Source organism: Phoenix dactylifera, chromosome 11, assembly GCF_009389715.1.
Source record: "Phoenix dactylifera cultivar Barhee BC4 chromosome 11, palm_55x_up_171113_PBpolish2nd_filt_p, whole genome shotgun sequence".
NCBI lineage: Eukaryota > Viridiplantae > Streptophyta > Magnoliopsida > Arecales > Arecaceae > Phoenix > Phoenix dactylifera.
In genome coordinates this window covers 9,732,501-9,749,484 of record NC_052402.1, presented here as the reverse complement: position 1 = coordinate 9,749,484, position 16,984 = coordinate 9,732,501, and the positions used below count along the sequence as shown (strand labels likewise).

Genomic DNA, 16,984 nt, shown 5'->3' with positions numbered 1-16,984 from the left:
GAGTCTATTTACATATCTAAGTTGAATTCTTTGAGGCGGCACATGTTTACCTCATGCAAATTCTTATAGTTTATATCATTAAGTCTTTCCTTTCATCAAGCTATAGATGAGTAAAAATAATTGTAATTGCAACATAATCATCCTTATTCTTTTCATTATGTGTGGAAAAAAAAATACACCACAACACTCTTGAAATGGATCGCTATCCCTACCCCTTTCCGGGCACCTACTAGCCCCGTGATCGTGACTTTCATATTAGTTATATCAATATCAATATGAGAAAAAAATAAAAAAACATAGATATAACTCAAGATAATGAAAAATAAATTTAGTGGAACTAATAAACTCAAAGTCTAAATTCAATATTTTGTTTCAGAGCTTGTCATTCTATACATACGGATGGCAAAGTAGCATGCCCAAATGAATAACATGAGCTCATTAATTAAATTTATGTTATACATGCATAAACTTATACTACTGATGTAAGAATTGATCTATATACGAACTAAAATGTTATAACAAATTATTGTTCAACCAAAAAAATATAAAATTAATCTAAAACAGTAGTTGGAGTAATTTTTTGAAAAAAAAAAAAAGGCACCGAGCTTACATCACCCATCTTGATTCTGATATCTTTACACATAGGTCTGTTGTCAGAACTTTAAATTACTTGTGCAAGCATATAAATTTATCTTAGTCGGTAATATGATATTAGTCATTGGGCATGATATTATTAGTAACTTCTGTGACCAGAATTGTGGCATGGATCGCCTACAAATACAAAGTCATCTCTAGCAAAAAAGAAAACAAATACAAAGTCATTTTCATTTCAACATCTTTGAATTTTTGAAGAATTTTATTTCACTTTTTATTGAAGTGGAGAGGAATTGAGTAAATTCCTTTTGTGCCCTACCACCAATAATTTGGTAGCAGGTTACAAGCTTACAAAGGAAAAGAAAATTATAATTATAATAATTATGCACATATAACAAAACAAATTTTTTTCTAAATTCCCCATTACGTCACTACGATCCTATCAATGACGTCCTCCGTGACGTCGCTGTCAGAACGCCGTTGCCGTCCCACAGCCTGACGACGCTGCCGTTAAGCGCCGTGAGGTCCTGGTAACGGTACCACCCCAGGTCCCCTCTCCTCCTAACCATCAACCCCTCCCATCCAAATCCCTCCCACGGCGCCGTCAAAGGAGCTCTACCGTCACTGACGCCGTCTACCTCTCGACCGCTATCCACCTCCGCCTCGTCGTCGCCGTCATCCTCCACGTCGAGCCGGTCGCAGGAGTCGTAGTATGCCGTGAACCGGGCTTTCGGCGTGCTGATGTCCTCCACGTGGCACTGCGGGGGTGCCGGAGCCGGAGCGGGTGCCGGGGCTTGGGCCGGCTCGGCGGGGCCGAGCTTGGGAGGTGGGGTGGGAGGGGGGAGAGAAGCCTCAGCTCGGGATCCGACTGCGCGGATGCGCCAGAGGCCGAGGGCGGCCGCGAGAACGGCGAGGCAGGCCCAAAGGGAGCCGCCGCCGGCGGCGGCGGCGGGGAGGGACTGGAGGCGGAGCACCAGGGGCATTTCCAGGAGTTCCATCCCGAGAGCTTCGGCCTTCGAATTCGAGCTGAAGCTAGAGTGGGGGGTACATATAAAGAGAGAGGAGATAAATCTGGGCCGTTGAATGGGAGAAGGAATATGTTGCGAAGATGCTCGGAATCGAGGCCGGGGTGCGGGGGGCGCCCCGGTAGGTCCTTCTCACTGAAGACCGGATCGGGACGGCCCCGCGTGTCACGTGTGGCGGACGACGGTTGGATCGGTTGCCGTCGCAGTGGGGTCCAGCGATTTAGTGGCGAGGATTAGTTTAGTTTGGACGCGGTTATGGGCGGGGGGTATTTTAATGCGGTGTCGGAAGGTACACGTAAGGATGGGGCCCAAAGAGTTGAGTGCTGGGTACTCGTGTTAGGCCTATAATTTTGTGCCGGATTCTCCCTAGCAATTGATGTATAGCCTCCTAAATTGCAATTGAAAAACTCAAGATCATCATCCGTTCCCATTAATGCTTAGATGATCACTAAAACTCTCATCAAAACTCGAGGTCTAGCTAGATGAGTCAATTACGCAGTGTAGATTATTACGCGATCTATAAAATTATATTAATATATTTAAAAAAATTAATTTTTTTTATGAATTAGCCTATTGGAAGGTAGTTAAATTTGGATATTAAGGGCCGCACATTTTTTTCATTTTTCACGTTTAAGTCAATATGATGCTCGTGGTTGTATCTATTTGAAGATTGGCTGATAGGTCTCTATTTGAAGATGTTCATAACCATAGTTTCATGATGGTCTCTTTCTCTTTTCTTATTCTTCGTAATGATCTCTACTTATCAAGTTACTGGTGTAATAAAAAAAATCATTAAATTGCATCAGGATCACGGCCATCCAGGATCTCTCAAGCCTGCTGTCACAAAAGCTTAATGCATGCAATCATTACTGTCCCTCAACCTTGTCCCCAATTATGACACTATGGAAGAAAGGGTCGTCATCTCAGAGTTCCAGTTCAATTACTCATCTACATGTGATTGTCCGGAGAAAACAATGAATTAGAACCTTCTATAGTGGCTTACGCAGCAACCACTCACAGGTTCAAAAGTCTGGATTGATTATCCAAGCCAAAAGCAACCTGATTTCAATTGAAACCTAAAAGTGATGCCCAATGCAACTCAAATTGCTCAAGTGTAAGCCAGTCCGTTTGTTTGGATCTTGTAGCTCAAATTATATTGTACATTGTGTTATTACATCTCAACACCATCTTATATCAGGTCAGCTCGCAATTAAAATTACTACAGAAAAAATTGGAGCTGCTAAAGTACATAATCTTAATTAAAAAAAATCTCTCATCCTCCTCATTCTTCCGTTTTATTCTTCACTCGGTCTCACTTGAGTTCTTTCTCACCATCGCCAGAACCTACCATTTCTGGGAGGCCTACGACTGTCTTCTCCACCTTGAACTTCATCTCTGTCCTCACTTAAGCTTTCGAGTCCCTTCTTGCTGCCGCCTTCATGACACGATCGATCTCTGTCATATTCGGAAGGCTCACAACTACCTTCTTCGCTTCGAACTTCACTGTGCCGTCCTCTCTCTCTCTCTCTTTCACCTTCTCTACTCTCTTTAAGGCTTGCACTGCCATCCACCCTCTCTACATTGGCACCCAATTTCACACTCAAGCCTTTACCACTGACGGCTTCGATGCATAACTCTTCAATCAGAACACCCTTATTTCTATTTACATCGGGTGCTTATGCTCGTCATCCGTTTGAATTGTAGTATAACTTCAATTACAAAGCTCCAAACAACTACTTAGTTACAGTAGTTTCAAATAATAGCAATATCCCATCCCCCCCTTCTCAAACCCTCCTCCCCCTCCAAAATAATAATAATAATAATAATAAAAGCAAAGCCACCTCATTTAGAAAAATCTGCACCATACGTGTTCAGCGGCTAAAGTCACCATGATGCAAAGAAGCCTTAAACGACTGAAGCAAACCGGCATCTAAGATATGGACAAAACTCTTGTGGAAATGAAAACAAAACTTGGGATCCATTTCAAATCCGAATTTGCCAAGAAACCAGTAGTCAAAGCTAAGTACAGAGCAGAACTTCAGCGCTAAGCCATGAAAATAGCATGAGGGACGCGCAACTGTAAATTATTGCCCCATGCTTTCAACTTACAGCCAACAGAAATCCTTGAAAAATAAGACACATATGTCATTTGGTTTGAGGAAAAAAAAAAATTTCACTGACATATATTTTATAGAAATTCATGCATGAGTATATAATGCTTGAAAGATTAATTATTGCATGTTTGGTTGAGCATCTATTTTGCCAAAAAAATTATATAAAATATCACCTATATCTGAAGATATTTTTGGAAAAAAAAATAACCGCAATTCTCAATATTTGATTTTTTTGTTTTTCATAAAATATGAGAATCTTATTTTTATGAAAAAGCTACTTTTCTATATTATCTTTGAAAACCACAGCCAAACACGAGACATTTCTCAATTTTTTCATTGATCATACCTCCCCCCTCTATCTTCTTCCCACGAACCAAACAAGTCCATAATCTGGTCTTAGCATCCATCCATCATCTGCAGCAATTAAAACAACTTCTCCGGTAATACTTTCCATGCTGGAGGTAAAACATGCCTCTGCCTTATATATCTTGCGAGGTAATAAAAACTGTAATCTGTCTTCTTTTTCTCGTTCCGGAACAAGCTTCTTTTTTCAGTATCTGAAATATGTAGCATTCAATGCTTCAGCCAATATTTTTTAGAGGACAGGAAAAGTGAAATTTTGAATCAGTCATTTTGTGTAAACATTTACGTAAGCATGAAGAAGATTAAGTTAGATAATAGCAAAGGCCAGTTTGGATGCCCACACAACTTGCCCATAGACCATTCAAAGACGGCGTGCATCGAGACAAACAGCATAGATTCGTGGATCCTTCTGTGCCGAGATTATATCCTACACCAGGTCACCATGAGGTGGTGCATCATGCCGGTCATCTTATTTCATTTTTATATGATCAATTTATCTTGCACTTATTTTGAATTATTCCTATGGTACACCGTTGTTATGGTGCACGAGATGTAGGGTATAATTTTTTATTTTAGGTTTTTTTTGCATAAATATCCTTCTAAATATCAAATTTTATATGAATATTTTTTCAAAGTTGATATTTGCATGTATACTCTCGTAAAACACTTATTTTACTATTTTCTCCTTTTCAATTATTATTTTTACATATTTATTTATACCATCTAACGCTGTTAAAAAAATTAACGGTTTCAAATTAAAATGATTAAAATGTTCTTAATGGATAGACGTGTAAAAAAAAATATTTATAAAGCCATTGCGATGGAGGACAAAAAAAAGTAATTCAAAATTTTATTTTATTTTTAATTAAAATAAATATGGTTTTTATTAACGGTGTTAGAAGAATCGTTATATTATGGGCATTTGTGAAAAAATAATATTTTATAAAGGTATAGAAATAAATATAAATTTTAAGAAGGTATTTCCATAAATTTGAATTTTTATAAGGGTATCCGTACAAAAAAAACTATTTTACTTTTCGCTATGGAAATTTCCTTTTCCACCGGCCAATACCCAAACGGTCAGGCAGAGTGGACGGTCGGGATGGTATGAAGGAAAGATCTGACGGTGGTCGGCTCCGTCGCATACGATCGCTCCTGTTGGCCCACAAATTCGCACTCAATCTGAGTTACCGCCCTACCATACGCTGACGTGTTCACAGGCTATTAGAAGAAACGCCTGGGCACGTGGCAGACTGCTTCGGAGCCCAAACTTGGTACAAATAATAGGTACATTAACACGTTTCACGAGACTATTGGAGTTTCACGCTGCGATCTGTGAATTAGACGAATGCCGCGCTGCAACGTGGCCCAGAAAGAGGGGAGTCCATCCATCCTGTGCTAACCAAGTACCCACGGGCTTGTCAGACCTAGGGGTGTGCGGGTTCCTTTATGATCAGGGACAGAGATGGTCATCCATTGAGGAGTCCCTGCGTTTTATGGAGGCCTCGGTGTCAGAGTCTGAGTTGGAGGAGAGAGAGGAATTCGTGTTGTCTACCTGACCTACCATTTTTAGTTGGATAGAAACGCCCAAGTCTTGAAAAATAATAGCTCGCTCCAGAGAGCGGTGATGGCCAGAGCATTACTGCATATGAAGAAGTTTTTTAGCACCGCTGAGATTTCACCCACCAGGTTAGCCATGAGCATCTGGGCCCCTCTTCTGCTCTTGCAGCGTCTAGATATGTTTTCGTATCCTGGGTGCCTCCACCATCTGATTTTCTGAAGGTGAATTTTGATGACAGTATGGCCGATGACGGGAGAGGCGGAGGCTTCGTCATTAAAGATCATGATTCTAGACTAGTGGCGACGGGGGTTAGTGGATCTTCGATTTCTCGGTGGTGTGTGCTGAGCTAGGAGCTGCTTGGAAGGGCATCTCCTATGCTCGATTGACGCTAAGTGCAGACCAGATCATCCTTGAGGACGATTCGACTACAGTAATTAATTGGATAAGGGGTTGGGGCCGTGCAAGCGAAGGCAGGCCGTTGTTACTTGACATTCGTGGATTACTGCAGGAGTGTGGTGCCCATCAGGCCACACACGTCTACACGGAAGCAAATTGTGCACCTAACTGAGTTGCTTCCTATGCAGCTCACCATTCTCGAGGTTTTATTTGGAGAAAGCGTGACATAGTACTGGATTATTTATCTGCTTTGTTATTTTCGGATTTTGTTGGCCGCATCTACACTCATAGCATGTGGGCCGTCGTTGTACAAAAAAAAAAAAAAATAAAAAAAAAATAAAAGGCTGTTTCCTGTTCGAGATCGGTAGCCGATCCAAGGATCTCCAAGAACGCGAGGCCTTGGACATCCGGTCCTATCGGACCTAGTCTCCCGCTTCCTTCTTCTTCTTCCTCTCTTCCTTCTCCCAGCGGACAAGCAAGAAGGGGGAGAGAGATATAAAAGGGCGAGCGGCGAGGAGATGGGGGCTGAGGAGAAGGGCTGGAATCCAGTGGCGGCCATGGAAGAAGAGAGGGAAGTGGGCGGTGGAGCTCCGGAGGAGCGGCGGAAGGAGAAGGAGAAGAACGGCGTTCCGTCGATCCCTTCGTCTACGAAGGAGATCGATATATCGCTCCCGCTCCCCGAAATGAAGCCTCTGATCATGTCAGTCCCTTCCCCTCCCTCATCTTTCTGTTCTTCCCTCCTGAATTTCGAAGCATTTCTATTGATTTCCTACGGATTTAGCTTTCTTGAATGGTGCTAGGGTTCAGGTTCCTTTTTGCTGCATTTCGATCACCATCGTAAGGTTGTCTCCTTTTCTTTTTCTTGGTTTGATGTTGCGGATTTTGGAATTTTTTTAGGGCTTTCTTGTTGGCATTCGCTGATTCAAACGAATTCTTTACTGCTTACTTTGCTCCTGTTTTACTTTAATATGATTTTCTCACTATGACTCATTCGTATTGTTATCTACTTTCATGTAATCTTGGATTTTTTTTTTCTGTTCTTTTTTCGGAAAAATGGCTAGCGTCAACTTGTAGAAATAACCAAATAAGGCTTATGTTCTTAACTGCTACTAAATCAGCTACCTAGCTCTTCTTTATTGATTACTGAACCACGGCAGCGAGAAAATGTACTTCCGAAATGTTTTGGTCGTCACTGATATTCTACAGCTGGTGATTTTCTGATGGTAGTTGATGGAGATACTTTCTATATGTGTGTTCGTGACGCCCTTTTTCCCCTTACTGTTTCAGTCTCCTTGTTCCCCTTGATATATCCAATTGTCATTTTGGTTTTGCTGTATTTGGATTTAAAGATTATAGTCATCTGGATTTATTTGCCACTTAATACTCTTATCGGATCGCCCTTCACATGTCAACATCGTTAATTATACTACTACTTTGACCTGCAAGAACAAGGTTTCCTGGCTGTTTCGTTCTGACCTGAGAATCCAATGTTTTTCTTCTCAGAGACCTATGCAAGGATTTGTTTAGGAAGTGGTCTTCTCTCGACAATTCATGTTTCTCCATGGAGACTGTTTCTGGTGGTATCACAAATCTCTGTGAGTTCTGCTGTTTGAAATTGCGACATCTTCTTGTTGTTATCTTGTTCCAAAGTTAAATGCTATCATAGGATTAAGATTACAGATAGTGATCACATATTATTGCTAATTGCATTTGTATAGGCTTGCAGTTTTCATTCTCATGGTTTTATTTTTTGCTAATATAATTTATAATTCCATAAGATATGGATATCTAGGAAATGGTTGGATGCGAAAGGATAGCAGCATTATACTGGTGCATTCAAATGAATCCACCATGACTAATTAATATGCCTGCACATGAGTATGTACTGATGCAAGCTGGCAATCAGATGCTATAATTTACGTGGAAACATGTCTTCCACATTAAGGCCACTACTTGCACAAATGTTGCAGTTTTAGCTACAAAAAGAAGCATGCCGCAACAGCAGCTGCATGGTTGCTCCATATCTATTCCTGCATATCTAAATACTTTTACAAGCTTCCATAGTCACCAATCAATGGCCATTTGTCCTTTCCTATTGCTACAGAGATATTCACATTCTGAAATGATGGCATATCATGTTCCCTACAACAGTCAATTTATGACAATTGGTATGTATTTCTTGCAGTGCTCAAGGTATCTGTGAAAGAAGAAAGTGGCAATGATGTTTCTCTGACCGTCCGATTGTATGGTCCAAATACAGACTTAGTGATTGATCGCAAGCGAGAGTTGCTGGTAGATGTTTCAATTTTTATTTCCTTGAAATTTTAAGAGTTTTGAGGATAAATGCAAGACCTCCTCTGGAAGGTTTATAATAAATTTGCTTAGATTGTTTCTCAAAAAAAAGTTGCGTAGGTTGAGTTTACTATGACAAACATCAATCTGCATGCTGTATTGTGATTCCTTCTGATAATGAACCTAATAGCTTCTTATTTTCTTAGTTTTTGGGTGGTTTGACTTTTGGTCGTAGCATCAAATATGTGGTCACTCATATGATTTATGAGTCTCCAGCATTTGTGTCTACTATCGTTTTTACGTGTTTGGCAAATGACTAAATGATACTTCAGCTGATAGTTTAACATCATCTACCCTGATAGAAAATCGAGGAATAAATTCAATTTGAAGGAAAGAAATATATGGTATTCATTGATACTTTTCATCTTATACCTGTTAAGGCCTGATAAACTTTTCATTGTTCTCCTTCACTTGCATGGTCCAGACTGCGTGTGAGGGGTTGTTAAGGCCTGATATACATTTGATCCCTTCCTTGACAGCTTAAGCCTCTGGATTGTAGTGGTCATTTTACAGTACCATGTTATTGTTAATAAGATTTTGATAAATTTGTCTAGAAATCCCTATTTCAGTTTACAATGCCATGTTATTGTTAATAAGATTTTGCTAAATCTGTCTAGAAATCCCTATTTTGATGTCTTCTTGCATGTATGTTGTATTTCACAATCTAAATTCCCAGTTCCTTGTTCATGAAGTATGTTTAACTCACATGGGATATTAGATCCCATTTCCGAAACGTAGTTTGCGAAGAGTTTTAAAGGGCAACTCATCAACTAAGAACCAAGTTTTTTCACCTTCTGCAAGCACCACGGTCATGGTCTAATTTTGTTTAAATGGTTTTATAATCTTGCAGTGCCATTGGGTTCATAGTTTGATGCGAAGCCTTGGGTTTCAAATCTCTGTCATATGGCTCTTTGATGTTTTCTTGCATCTATTTTGCACTATCTAGAGGTTAAGCTTCTGCATGAAGTGAACGTAGCCATGAATGTAGCCCACATGGATACAAATAACTTGGAGTTCTAATGCCTTGGTCTTTTAGTCGAGGCCAACTTCATCTTCCATTTAGTGGCCTGTGATTGGATGTCCTGTAACATGCATATTGTTTTCATGAGTCTCCTTACATCATTGGGTAATAAATTGGCGCCCAGCATTTGGGCGTTAGTTTGCTTGTCACTTTTTACCCTTTAGTCAAGGTGGGAATTGAGATATACTAGGAAAGACATTTTCATCCACTTGATTGATTCTCTAAGACAACAAACCTGTTTTTAGCTGTGGTTGGGGCTGGATCATTATACTTGGGCTCAAATCAGGCCAGTGTTCTAAGATTTTCTTGGTCCTAAAGCCATTGCAAGGCCCTAATGAGGTTGATGCTCTTCTTCATTCTCTGCCTCTTTCCTTTCTCCTCCTTCCCCCCTCCTTTCTCTTCCTCTCCTCCATGCACAGGCTGCAAGCTTCACCAACCCAATCAATATTCAATCTCTATATTAAGTATAAGAATAATAAAAAAGATTGAAGGAACGATCAAAAAGAGGGTTGGGGAGACCTCTAATCCTCATCCCCAGTCCTCAATCCCATCCTGTAGCCAGCTAGTATCTCACCAATTCCCTTGATTCAATTTTGGCTATCCACCCCTGTTTCTTCGCTATTTCATACATAAATTTTGGTGTATTGTGTAAATGTTAGCTAAATTGAAACTTATCTTCTCTATTAGACCTTTAATTGCATAGCATGTAATTGATTGCTTACTGGCTACCAATATTCTTATTAGGCCATACCATATCTCTCAGCAGCAGGATTTGGTGCCAAATTGCTAGGAATATTTAAAAATGGCATTATTCAGTCATTCATCAATGCTCGTACACTTTCACCATCAGGTAAGCACATCCTGTTATCAGTCATATAATGCCAATTAAATAGACAAAGTACACTTATTTCAAGTTTCTGAATTTAAAATAAACTGCTAGCTCTTAGTCTAACAAACTGCATTTCATTTGATTTATTGAACCAATGGATTTCCTTCATGGGTTGTGTGATTTTTTTCTTTTATTATTTTTTTTTGCGCGGGCGGTTTGGGTGGTGCGGGTGGTGCAGTGGGGTAAGAGCAAGTATGAAGTATCTGATAATGATAGGGTTGCAAGAGATTGACCAGGACCAACAAAGTTGTTTCATTATTTTGGAACTAAAGCACACTAGTAACCCTGGGCAAAGGGGATGCTGGACCATTAATAGGGTCTAAATGTTGTTCACTTAATTGTTGTACAGTCCATTGGAAGAAGTTGAATTAATTCATCATGATAATCCAATAAAGAGCCTATGTTAACAAGGTTTCCTGTTATTTATAGTTGATTTCAGTTCTACAGGGGATAATTAGGCTGTTAATTGGAATAAAAAAGATTATGTTAGGTTTCTATTCTCTTAAAAAATTGTGAGGAACCCAAATTACTACAAAATAGATCATGTATTTGTTTTTGCCCTTCTGGTGCCAATTTGGATCCCACTTCTTTACCAGAGTTCAGCAGGCTTGGTGCCTCTCTGCTTATCCTTGTTTCTTTTCTCCATTCTTAATTGGTCCATATTATGAACTTTGGAAGAGATGGTAGCATTTTCATTCATACTGCAGTACAGCTCAGTTGTGTGGCACATGGCCCACCCCCTGTATTATTCCAAGTAATGGCTGAAACAGTATGTACTCTATGATGCGCTACTGCATGGAATGATATTTTTATTCTATCAATTTTCTACATTTCAAGTTTCTTCCCCTTATTTTTCCTTAATATTTTTTTTTGCATCCTGCTTCCATTGACCTGAATTTATTTATGCATTTGCAGACATGAGTAACCCTAAAATAGCTGCTGAAATTGCTAAGCAACTTTATAAATTCCATCAAGTGGATATACCAGGTTCTAGTGAAGCACAACTGTGGAATGATGTCTTCAAGTTCTTAGAAAAAGGTCACCAGTCACTCCTATGGCCTTATATTTCCTTTTTAATTAGACAAATAAATAAGTTATATTGTACTTTTCTTATCTGCATGCCTTCTGGGTTCCTTCTGTATACTTCTGTTGACATCCATCTTAACTTAAGAAAATGTTGGTTGCAGCTGCGGTGTTACAATTTGATGACAATGAGAAGCAGGCTAAATATGAAACAATTTCATTTAAAGAAATCTGCAATGAAATTATTGCACTCAAGGTACTCTCTCTGGGGATGTAATGATTGTGCTTCACTGCTTCTTGTTGCCACTTTCCATACTCTTGAATACACATTTTTGTAATGATGGTGCCTTTTTTTAGTTCACAGGACATTGGCACAATTTTGCAACTTCTCTTATGAGTTAGATATTCTTGCACAAAGCGATATATATAACTGTTGAATGCATACCTTTTTACATCATGACTGCAATAGCATAATGTTGGCTATGGAGAAGAAAGAATTGGTATCCATGTGAAACCAGCTTTGCCATTGCATTTGAGATTTTGTATGAAGATCTTTGTCAATTACAGTGCACTAACTTATCTCCTTTTATTCCTGAGAAATGAATTGAACTGCACACTACCCTTTTTTATGGGAGAAAAGAGGTTGATCTGTTTAAAATGATTTATATGCACTGTGCTTTCTCATATGATTATCAGGAATGTATTTGTAATCTCAACTTTTACATTTTTATTTCTTGGTTTCCTTTAAGGTTTAAAGATCTTGAGTTTTATTGTAGTCAAGTATATATTTAATTCTTATCCCTTGTGATTTACTGTCAGGAATTAACAGACCTTCTAAATGCTCCTGTGGTCTTTGCGCATAATGATTTACTTTCTGGGAATTTGATGCTAAATGATGAAGAAGGTAACTGTTACCTTCAGTTCCTCAGTTTCCAGCTATTTTTGTTTCTTTTTTACATTTTGGAAATTTGACATCATTTGATTGTGTTTGGATGGCCAATTCTATCAAAATTTTAGGGAAACTCTACTTCATTGATTTTGAGTATGGGTCATACAGCTATAGAGGCTATGACGTTGCAAATCACTTCAATGAATATGCAGGCTTTGACTGTGACTACAGCTTGTATGCTCCCTCATTCTTGACAATCAGTTTAACACTATGTTTTGTGCCTTCAAAAAAATGCATTGCTGAATAATTAGTTGCTGGGGATGTATTGTAATGTAGGTACCCAGAAAAGAATGCGCAATATCATTTCTTCAGGAATTATTTGCGACCTGATAGACCGCATGAGGTACGTGAATTTGATGGTTAGGTTTGCATGTAATTTTCATTAGAGATTATTGCAAAAATTTTTTATTTGGTTATGTTAATAGTGGAAATCTTATCATAAAGAGGAAACCGGAAAGAAAAGATTATTATTATTAATCCTTTTGGGAGGAATCCATCTCACTTTTCTTTTGGTAATTTTTTGAACGTAAGAATATACTCTTTCCCTTCACACTGTTAATAATATCATTGCATTAGTCCATCAGCTTCCTTTTGTTCAACATGATAGTATTGCTAAATCAACAAACTCTACTACGAGAAAGTGCCATAAAACCTTTTCTTTTAGCACTCCCACTATGTTTTGCTTTCCTTTTTACTTCATTTTTACACAGTGGCCTTTTAATCTGCTAATTGGAACTTCAGTTATCTTGATTTACAAGGTGGAATTTAAGTAATGCATCCAAACTGTTAATGAGGCAGCTTTAAGTCTTAAAAAGAATTTCTATCATCAGATTTTTTTGTATAATTCCTCTATGTGCTCATTCGCAGCTAGTGGAGAAGAAAATTCGATCTCCTCTCCTCCTTTGCTTAATTTGTAGCACGAGGGGAAAAGCCATCTTTCCTTCTCCACCAGATGATAAGGAGAAATACCTTTTTTCTTGTCTCACACCCTCGCTTTTCCTCCAAACTTATTACTGTTGGTCTTGACTTCTAAGGTCTATATGCAACCAGTAGATTCGAAAGCTGGAAAAGGAAAGTGATAGAATTGATAAGTGGGAGTAGCGTGGATAAATGCAAAAAGAGTGCTCTACTTTGTTACCCTATTCTCTTTTGGTCCTTTTGGATTTGTAAATTGACCAATTGCATCGACCACAAGAGTTCTGCCACTAAATGAACCTTCTTTTTGGTCTTATGCAATATGTCTTTTCACTTAATCACCCATGCATTGGTCCCCTACCCTATGACATTTTTTAATGCCTTTGTTATACCGCCTAGAGTATTGTCTGAAAAGTGGTTTAGCATATACTGCGCTAATCATGTTTACGGCGATGTTGACCCCTATATTTAGCTTGAAGATGTACAGAATGGATCTTTATTTCATTACTTGAAGCTTTAAGAAGCATATTAAGTTGTAGTCTCTGCACCCCATGGTTGAAAGGGAACTATCATTGTCATTGCACCTAATTTATCCCATATAAATTTTACTACTTCTGAAACCATTCATATTACTTTATAATATATATATATATATATATATATATATATATATATAAATATATATATATGTATGTATGTATGTATGTATATGTGTGTGTGTGTATATATATATATGTATGTATGTATGTATGTATGTATGTATATGTATGTATGCATGTATATATATATATATATATATATATATATATATATATATATATATATATATATATATATATATGTATGTATGTATGTATATATATGTATACACACACAAATATATATATATATATATATATATGATCCGGAAACTCCTAACCTATGCATGAAGTAGCCAAAAAAATTAGACAGTTTAAGTAATGTGAAAAAATTGGATTTCCAAATCACATGATTTTTTATATGTAGAAGTTTAGAGTGAGTATATTATATCCAACAACTCGGAACATCAATGCGAGACTTTATGGTTCTATCTAGACTTGACTGAATTTGAGTGGAAATCTACTTGAGCGCAGCCAAGTCTACTTCTCTTTCTCTACACACACACACACATATATATATATAGAGAGAGAGACTTAATATTGAAGAATCTATACCGATGATCATGATTTGCATTAACTATTAGTTTGAAACCAAAATCTTGTCTTCTTAAGATCATTTGCCTATATATCAAGTGGTCCAAAAATATATCATTTTAATAACTAATATGATGTTTTACATGATTTATAGTTTGGAAGCATTCAAATCTATTGAATTTTGGACTATTTGTAGATCATGATTAGCGATTTTGATTTTTAATTTATATGCCTTATGATGTAGTTTGCCACACTAACCCTATTACAATTGTTGACGATTGTGGTTTTGATGTATGGTTAGGACTTAGGAGGCTTTCCAAAGATATGAATTTTGGTTCTATGATAGTTTTTATGATGTAGATTATAATCAACGATGTAGAATTTCAACCTAAAATATCCATTATCAATTTCGAGTTAGTAGGATTTATATCTCAATTCCTCCTGGAGGTGAGTAGACGAACTATTGTATGTATGTATGTATGTATATATGTACATATGTATTTAAGTATATATGCATATATGTATGTATGCATGCATGTTTGCGCATGTGTGCATGTACATGTTTGTATGCTTGTTAGCAATAAAAATACTGCGCCATGTGCTTGCTTTCTACTCCATCTCTATTACTAAGATAGCTTATTGTTGCTGACAGGTACCTGACAAAGATCTTGAAGCCCTGTACATTGAAACAAATACCTTTAGGTTAGCATCACACATTTACTGGGCTCTATGGGCTCTTATCCAGGTATTATTTTTTTATCCTTTGCTGGAGTCTAATTGGGTGACCTGAAATTTTATATGAAACTAACTGTTTCCCTCCTATGAAAAATAGGCGCAGGTGTCTCCAATTGATTTTGATTACCTTGATTACTTCTTCCTTCGCTACAATGAATACAAGAAACAGAAGGAAGCCTGCTTCTCCCTGGCACAAAAATACCTCTCTGGGTCAGGCATTGGTTAAAGCATTAGTTCCCCTCCATTTCACGATATGCATTTCCAGATTTTACCAATCAAAGAGAGCTCACAGCTACCTTTTTGTACTGTACAATATATTTTTTTCCTTTTGTACCTGAAAGGATACCAGTTTGACGAGCATATTGTACCTACAGATTGCCTTAAAATTCTTTTTGCCTGCATCCTGATTTAGAATGCATCACATCTGTGATTGGGTCACCTGTATAAAGTTCTTTTCAGCTACCGTATTCCTTTCCATGATTGTCCTCAATAACTCTATTTGTTTTACCATGCAAAGACCGAGTATAGCGTGAAAGTTGCTGGTAAAGCTGGAAGAGGCAACTGTTCTAGTTTAAAGATGGATCTTTACACTGCCCTAAAAAAATTCTAAGCATCTCTTGCAGGATCTTGGCCAAAAAACTCTCTAAGGTGAGGATCCATGTGATGGATAAGTGCATCACCTAAGGGCCCTTCCTTGTTAGTAAATGGGCCTGGAGACAAAAATAACAATTGCTCAGGAGAGTTTCTTAGCTTGGAAGAAGCCCTGGGATTCTAACGTTTGCTTTAAACTCCCCTTTGATTTGGCTAGCCTTAGCTCCTAAACTTGATGTATCTGAAGTATCTTTGCTGCTGCTGCTGCTGCTGCTATTATAGTAGTTAGTTCAAAAAAATGGATACTGAACTTGTTTTAAGCAGTTCTCAGTTTTGCTAATGCACATTCTATTCAAGAGTTCTAGTATAATGGTCTTGATTCGGCAGATAAAGATGAAATATCTATGAGTAGTTGACATGTCTACTTTTCGAATGAAATATATGAACAACTTAAGTGAGGCAGACAATAAAGAGCATTCTGCTGTGTTCAATCTTTATTTTTTCTAATCGAATGGAAGAGGAGCATCTAATTTGTTTTTTCTTTTTTCCGTTCCTTACGAGCAAAATCAGTTCATCGATCTATGAAGTAAAGGAATCGCTATGTAAAGGACTTGGACTAGGAGAACAAAAGTAACTCCTACACTTGTATAACCCCAAGAACCAAAGAACAAGAAATTGCAAATCCGGGCCCTCATTATAATCATGGCACTACAGGTTACAATTTCTGACCAGAGAAACCTAGACCGTCCTCAGGGTTCATCTCTAAATTAAGTAATAGATTTTGCATTCATTGGTAGAAATTGCAATTCGGATGGAAGAATTTGGTGAGAAGTTAATGCAAGATGTGCAAGACCAATAAATTTGATGAAAATTGGACATCGTCCAATGAGACTGAACTCACATCAAGTAATGCTCATTAAATGACACTAATACACCGCTATAAATTCTACAATCTCATCCATGCTCTCCATATTACTAACAAATTATTAACAGAAGCTATAGTTATTCATGAAACCTTGGTTGAATAGCTTGGCAATCCAATCCAAAAAAAAAAAAATCACTAACTGTTCCATTTATAAATTTGCAAGCTGCTTAAAATTTTGTGTAAATATTGTTATTAGTCAGTATCAGTTCCTGTTGCAAGTCTATGTTGTTGTTTCCTCCTATGTTACTTCTTATTTCAACAAGCCTTATGCATTAATTATTTCATATGCTTTTTGGTAAAATAATGTTTCTAAACTTCTCATAAATTTTTTTCTAATATTTTGCTCATTGCCTATGTTA

General features: G+C 37.8%; 2 protein-coding genes across 2 annotated transcripts; one reads left to right on the top strand and one right to left on the bottom strand.

Moving 5' to 3' along the window:
• Positions 1-821: 821 nt before the first annotated feature.
• LOC120112585 lies at positions 822-1,654 on the bottom strand. The gene has a single exon (XM_039132168.1). It carries the CDS (start codon positions 1,590-1,592, stop codon positions 1,026-1,028), a length of 567 nt encoding a protein of 188 aa, XP_038988096.1. The 5' UTR covers positions 1,593-1,654; the 3' UTR covers positions 822-1,025.
• A 4,782-nt stretch (positions 1,655-6,436) lies between these two features.
• Positions 6,437-15,584, top strand: LOC103703311 (probable ethanolamine kinase). Its single transcript, XM_008786127.4, has 11 exons — positions 6,437-6,753; positions 7,557-7,648; positions 8,239-8,345; positions 10,171-10,276; positions 11,231-11,353; positions 11,503-11,594; positions 12,158-12,242; positions 12,356-12,461; positions 12,564-12,630; positions 15,027-15,119; positions 15,207-15,584. Exons 1-11 carry the CDS (start codon positions 6,572-6,574, stop codon positions 15,333-15,335), a joined length of 1,182 nt encoding a protein of 393 aa, XP_008784349.2. The 5' UTR covers positions 6,437-6,571; the 3' UTR covers positions 15,336-15,584.
• Positions 15,585-16,984: the final 1,400 nt, after the last annotated feature.